At 32.5% G+C, this 7,528-nt stretch overlaps 1 protein-coding gene across 1 annotated transcript; it reads right to left on the bottom strand.

Moving 5' to 3' along the window:
• Positions 1–2,481: 2,481 nt before the first annotated feature.
• Positions 2,482–5,034, bottom strand: LOC111877821 (glucan endo-1,3-beta-glucosidase 14). The gene is made up of 3 exons (XM_023874329.2): positions 4,683–5,034; positions 3,020–4,059; positions 2,482–2,741 (listed from the first exon to the last, which is right to left on the bottom strand). The coding sequence occupies exons 1-3, from the start codon at positions 4,744–4,746 to the stop codon at positions 2,655–2,657; spliced, it is 1,191 nt and encodes a 396-aa protein (XP_023730097.1). The 5' UTR covers positions 4,747–5,034; the 3' UTR covers positions 2,482–2,654.
• Positions 5,035–7,528: the final 2,494 nt, after the last annotated feature.

Here is a 7,528-nt window from a genome sequence, read left to right as displayed (position 1 = left end):
GGCTTGTTCCTAACTTATTGAACACTCAAATAAATATTATCAAGCACATAACCCCCCCCCTCCCCCCATTAATCTCTATAAAAATGCCCAATCTAACTATGGAATCCTCAATTCCATTCCATATTCCAAAATTGTCCTTGGGTCATAACAATCACTAGAGATGGATCCTTGCTAACATTCCCTCATGTTTATGTTTCATTATCATCTCTTGAGTGTCAATTCATGTTCATGAATATCATTCACTTCTTATGTGAGATTCATTACGTAATTATCAATAGATTTCCCAAAATGCCCTTAAGGCAAATTATTCCATAAATTCAACTATAGATCACTCAATCCTTCATGTTCTTGCATTCAAATCATATTGTTAGTATCAACTCGTGATTATGAGTATCATATACTCATCAAGTGCTCACATTCCAAGAATTTCATTGTTTTCATGATCATTTCCCCTAAAATCGTACTCAAATCTAAGTTTATACTTGATTCTACCATCAATGACGTGTTTGAGTATTCCAATTGAATTCATTGTCAACAAACAACATATAGGTCATAGAATACAATCAAATTTCATCATCAGTTGCAAAATCCTCAACTTAGGTTTCTAGGGTTCATGAGGGTTTTCACCCAAATCCTCAAAATCATCAATGGAATGATTTGTTTGAAATTGGAACCATCAAAACCAACCAAAGGGGGTTAGAAATTGAAACCCTAATCACCAAATTATACTAAAATCGACATTGGGGTTTCACCCTCTTCACAACTTCAAATTTTAAGGGTAGTAGAGAAGAGTTTTACCTTGATAGCCTTCCTTATCTCCTTTGCTTTATTGCTTAATTCTCCTCTTGAATCAAGCCCTAAATGTCAAGAAATGTAGCATTCACCGTTAGAGGTCTCTATTCCTTGCAAAATACGTCTAACAAGAATGAGGGAAGTGTGCTTGCATCTTATTTCCTCAAATTTTCACTTTTGGTCCCTCTAGTTTGAGAATTTTGTTAGTTCTTACCATTACTTGCATTTCCCAACTCTAATATGGTATTTGATATATTTTAACCACTAACTTCCTTATTTTATTTTTAATTAAATTTTAGGATGTTACATGGGCAGTTCAAGGAGTGGAAGACGATGGTTGAGAAACAGACTGGGAACCATGTCAAGTCACTCAAAATAGAAAACGGGTTGGAGTTCTACATGAATTCATTTGACATCTTCGGCAAAACAAAAGGTATAGTGAGGTATCGTATTGTATGGCTAACACCACAACAAAGCAGAGTAGCAGAATAGATGAACCAAACACCGTTGGAGCATGCTTAGTGAATGCGATTATCTGTTGATTTATCGGAGCAATTATGGGCAGAAGCAATCAACACTACTTGCTATCTGGCGAATAGATATCCATCAATTGAAATTAATGTAAGACTCCCCAAGAGGTGTGGTTTGGAAAACCCTCTAAGAATTCTTGTTTACGAATATTTGGATGCCCTGCTAATGCTCATGTGAATGATGGTAAACTAGAATCGAGGACAATGAATTGCATATTTCTAGGATATGCATTTGAATGGAACGATAATCGTTTGTGGGGTATAAAAGAAGGAAAGATCGAAAATTCGTTATTAGTAGAGATGTGACCTTTGAATCTGCTATGCTTAACCAGAGACGAGATGGTACAAGTTTTACAGGGAACGATGAGGGTGCTAGCCAGAAGGCGGAGCTTTCAACAGAAACCCCACATATTTTTACGTTAAATAAAGAACAACATGGTGGCATGGAACAACATAGAAATGAGGAATCCCTTAAACAACCTAAGGAAGAAGTGTCTAGTGATGCTAATGTTAGGAAAGACAACTTGAAGAAGCTTCCGGAGAATGAGCTTGTGATGAACGATTTAAGAGCTGAAACTAAATCAGTTTTGGTTCGAGTGATCCCAACTCAACCGTATATATATATATATATATATATATATATATATATATATATATATATATATATATATATATATATTATTCTTTATAATTTTGCTTATATTAACATTAAGTTTTTATTTTAGTAATAACTTTTAATCTAATGCATCACTTATAAAATATTCCACTAACGCATATTATTTGTTGGGTCGGATCACACAATTCCAAACTTTTAATACATCAATTTCATGCACAGCTAAAGTCTAAAAGTCACAATTCCACCTAATCCTATCATTTCATCACCACAAAAGGTATTATTCACCTGACACAAAAGCTAATTTTCCATGTCATACAATTTTGTCAATCGTCCCTTTTTCCTTATTTCCTATCAAAGGTCACATAAGGTGACATAACATTTCCACCATGCTAGATTACTACACGTCATGTCTTCGTATGTCTGTTTAGCCTTAAAAACACTTTACAACGTATTTATTAATTTACCTTTCACTTTTACTCATAATTTTGATCCATATATTCATAACAAGTAAAAGCATATGAAGAAACGACATACGATCAAAACTGTAAAAAAACATTAACCACCACCAATTAAGATCCGAATTTGGTGTACGTGGCATGTACTCTATATATTATCAACTCTAACTTTAAGCTTAAAAACATTTTTCTTCAAAAAAAAAGTAAATATAAAATACATTGTGACAATAACTTAAATAATATCTTGTGATGACAAATATTTCACAATCTTAGAAATAAAAACAACATTGACACACACGAAGATAAAACCGAGATATATGACCAATGCCAACTTTGAGCTCCAATTTCCTGATAAAAATTAAAATTTGTATTAAAAATTTGATAATATAATTAACTATAAGCCAAAATAATTAAACATATTCACAAAACGATGACCACGAATAACGTATAATATCATGCGAACATAGAAAATAGGAAATATAATATAATTAAAGGAAGAAAATAAAGCTGTTGAGTCAATAACGACATACGCAATCCTATTTTCATTATCTTTTCACCTACCCTATTTTTAGTTTAATATATATTGAATAAATTATATTGATAAAAGAGTAAAGTAAGTTACATACCTTGATTGATAGAAGAGAAGAAGAAGAAGAAGAAGATTTGAGAGGTGGAAACCCAATATCATACGTGATACTTCCATCAGGTTTATACAAACCAAAATTTCTTTCAGAGGTGGGACCCGGTTTAGAATTCTCATTAAATAAAGCAAAAATATACGCCTTCAACATACTTTTAGGCCTACGTGGCGTCCCCTTCCTTTTAGCAAGTCTTTTACGCAAATTATAATTATAAGTTCTTGCATTATCCAAAGTTGCAGCTTCTTCATTTGCATCTCCATGAGAAGCCCATCCTGTTTCTGTAACAACAACCTCCATTTTCCCAAATCCTGCATCTTCAAGTGCAGCATATGCTGCATCGATTTGAGCATCAAGCATGTTGTCATAATGAAGATTTGTTTTTTCATCGTATATGCCTTGAGTTGGGTTGAAAAGAGCGTAGTTAATATCAATCTGATCTGGGCTTCCCATGTATGCTAAAAAAGGGTATGCGTTTAAACAGAAAGGGGATCCCATTTGTGAAAATAATTCCAGAAGTTTCTTCATGTTTTGTGAAACGTCTTGTTTGAAGACACATGAAGATGGAGGATATGAAGTTCCAAACACAGCTTGTGAATGTGCTGTTGTGATTTGAACTATGGAGTCTAGGTTTAACTTTTGTGTTGCGTTGTAGATGTTTTTGATTGCAGGAAATAGAGATGTTTGAAGATCAAGATCACCACCTCCTAGAACTTCGTTTCCAACTGCAATTCCAACAATGTGTGTTGAAGGTAGGTATGATTGGACATTGTCTTTGACCCATGTAAGGGCATGATCGGGATTATTGCTTAGGTCTTTCACCATTCCGTTTGGGAGTCCGATTACTAAATCGAGACCACTACCCTTGAATGCATCAAGAACACTGTGATCATAATCGTATATTCGTACGTTTTTTATCTTAGCAGCTTTGAGAAGCCTTACAACTTCATTAGGAGAAGGGATGTTGTCTGCGATTCTTCCATAGTTTATACCATAAGTCCCTGTGAATGGTTTGGATGCCACATACCCTGGGAAAATAAGAATGAATAAGTACTCAAAAGTTGCAATGAATACGATCCTATAGATTGAATTTGATGATCATATACTTTTTCCCCAAATGTTATAGGGAAATCGAATAGAACATTTATAGCATATCAAATTTGGTGTTAATGCAAACAAATAGTTTCACAAATGAAAATCAGGATGTGATTCTTTTAACAGTAATGAACTCTAACCACAATCAATCGAGTATTTTAGCCCCAATTAATGGGGATTTATGATTTTGAGTGTTACTACTCCTTGAATGAAGATATAACTTCAAATTAAACCTAATTTTGTGAAGAATGTTTTAGAAGAATGGTGACTAGAACACTATAACTGCTAAAACGCTAAGAGGAGGTGAATTCACGCTTGATTTGATTTGAGATCGAATTAAAATTGAGTCCAGATAGTTAAATTCAAGGAGCGTTGCTATATGCGTGTCAAACAAGATTACAATTACGGAAAAAGACGACGTAATACGCAATAAAACTCATGATCGATCGATCGAATCATGTTGAGTGAACCAAAAAATTACGATTACTTAGTACGATCAGTTAACTAGGTTTCAACTTTCAAGTACAAATCAGTATAAAAATAAGCAAATTCTTACCTTTTTGAACAAAAAGGAGCAAAAGCAGAAGAAGACATCGACTAAAGGATCGGGAAACCTTCATTTCGGAGTCAATAAAACGACTCCGTCTCCTTTGTTTTCAATCCTCCAACTCAACCATGCCATAAGATAAATTAACTGATCAAATTCTCTCTATCTAGACACAAATATACGTATATTTGTATGTATGTACATGGTTTCTCTCTGAATTAATGCAAAACCGAGCTTCTCTTTCTAAGATGAAGTTTTCTATCGCGGTTCCGGCAACGGCGAACGGCGGAGGAAAGGGGGGTTTGGCGGTCGTTTTCTTTGGAGTGGACGCGTTTTATAGCCGCGGAGAGATTTTGAGCGTTTTAAGCATTATTGGGGATATTTATTTGATTGAGTATTTTCATTTTAGTACCCTCAACTTTATAGGTAAGTCATAAAGTAGCTTTCTCAAAAACAAAACTCATAAAAATATATGATTATTGCCATACATTTCAAATGAAAAAGATAAGATAATTTGTTAAAATTATAATACATATATTTTTCTATTTATTTGTATACACAATTATGTTATATGGAGCAATTATAAAAGGATTCCGTAAATATAAGTATTGTAAGTACTTATGTAGATAATAATACTATTTGGTTGGTACCTTACCTTGGTTGATGAGCCAAAGATGTACACTTGAGATTCTTATTCCATAAGATAACAAAAGGTACAAAAGGTAAAGGCTCCACATTGCAAATAAAGAATTAATGGAAAAAAGACAATGGAATATGTGGTATATATTATGATATCGACATCTTATACCATAAATGTAAATGGTTTGTGCAAATCGTCTAATTCCATATAGACTAGATAACCTTACTCTATTGGTTGATAAAAGAAAACATAAAAGAAATATCTATGCGTATTTTGAAAAGGGTCATTGATTCTCTAGATTAATTTGGTGAGATTCTTTGAAAGATGAATTTTGGGGTGAAGTTGAGAGGATGGACTTGGAATTTTTTTTTATTTTTTTTCGTCTATGACTTAGATCTTGATGAATGAAACTCCAATTGATGATTTTCCTATAAAAATGGGGGAGATAAAGGTTGGGAGATCTCGTCTATTTTTTGTTCATCATTATCATGGAGGGGTTAAATGTTGGGTTAACAGAAATAATTAATCATAATGCTTTAATTTTTGTGAAAATAGGTAACAACGGATGGAGCATGTTCCACTTTTTTTTTTTTTTTTTTTTTTTTTTTTTTTTTTTTTGTTTATGTTGATGACTTTACATTTCTAGTAGAGTGGTCTATTGATAATGCTAAAAATATTATAGAAAATTTTCAAGTGCTTTTATTTTGTTTGTGGATCGAAAATTAACTTGCAGAAAAACAAATTGATAGGGGTTGGGGTTTAGATTTTTTTTTCTTTTTTTCTATTTATGTCTTTCCCGTTGATATTCAATAAAACATTTTTTTCTATTTAGATCTTGTTATGGTAGTTTAAAATAATATTTTTAAAAGTTAAAACATTTGTTTTAAATCCCAAAAGTTTCAAAGTTCGAATAAGTAATGGTCCCAAATTATCAAGCAAAGTTTTAGTTTCAAAGAAAGTAAGGTTGTATCAATAAAATATTGTAACAAAGTTCAAGTTTTAACCAAACTTGGCCTTATGAAAGTCCTCAATACTCCAAATCAAGCTCTAAAGTGTTTAATATGAGCACATCTATCTTTATTTAATTTATACTATAAAATAGATAATTTAAACTCATGCGGTTAAAGATAAATTATTATTTCAAATCAACATATTGTTTTAAAACCTATTTCATTTCATATTTCTTAAATTAATAACAATTACTATTATAGTCATAAAGTTCAATAATTTTTTGTAGGGATAATGACTTAGGAGGGTAATAAGGTTTTCAGTTTGTCCGTATTAGGTTACTAAGACTTTTTTTGTGCGTATTAGACCAATATGGTTGTTATTACCGTTTAGAAATAGTCCTTTTACCGGTTAAAACCGGTAAAATGACTATTTCTAAACGGTAATAATAACCATATTGGTTTAATACGCACAAAAAAACCTTAGTGACCTAATACGGACAAACTGGAAACCTTATTACCCTCCTAAGTCATTAACCCTAATTTTAAAGACATTGAGAATATATGACCATCAACAGTAAACTACTTCGTTTAGAACTCGCGTCGTCCCATATAACATGCTACTCCTCTATATTGTCACACTCCCAAACCACGGATGGCGGAAACGTCCGGGGGTGGAGGACTTCATGTATAGTATCATAACAACAAATGCAATAGTGATTTAAGCAACACAACCAACATATATATAATTGAAAAAGTTACATCATTGTATGAATTACATGTTTCAAAATCAATTACAATATGTTGACAAAATATGAAATGTTTGACGCCTTAACGTCCCATCCTCAAAATGCACTTGATTTCCTGTTTAGTGATTTCCTGAGAATACAAGTTGTCTGAAAAGTGTCAACACAAAGGTTGGTGAGTTCATAAGAGATTTCATTAGAGAAGTAAACCGTTTTCCTTGTAAAAACGTTAGAATATGTATCCAGAAAATCCAATATTTTCTTTATTATGTATATGTAGTCATAAATCCCAGGACCGAGAAATAACAAGTATTGGCCATACTTAAAGATATAAAAGTGGTTTCAAATGATGTGTAGTCATAAATACCAAAACCGAAAGTGTACAGTAATATCTGTACTTATTGATATAAAAAGTGATTTTAAATCGACATAAAACCCCTTTTGTTTTATAAAAATCCCGTAAACTTTATGTATTGTTAGCTCCCTATGTGAGTCGCTATAACCATACTATGACTAGAGGTA

Source organism: Lactuca sativa, chromosome 7 (assembly GCF_002870075.4).
Source record: "Lactuca sativa cultivar Salinas chromosome 7, Lsat_Salinas_v11, whole genome shotgun sequence".
Lineage (NCBI taxonomy): Eukaryota > Viridiplantae > Streptophyta > Magnoliopsida > Asterales > Asteraceae > Lactuca > Lactuca sativa.
The sequence above is the reverse complement of the archived record's forward strand: the minus strand, read 5'-3'. Positions and strand labels throughout refer to the sequence as shown.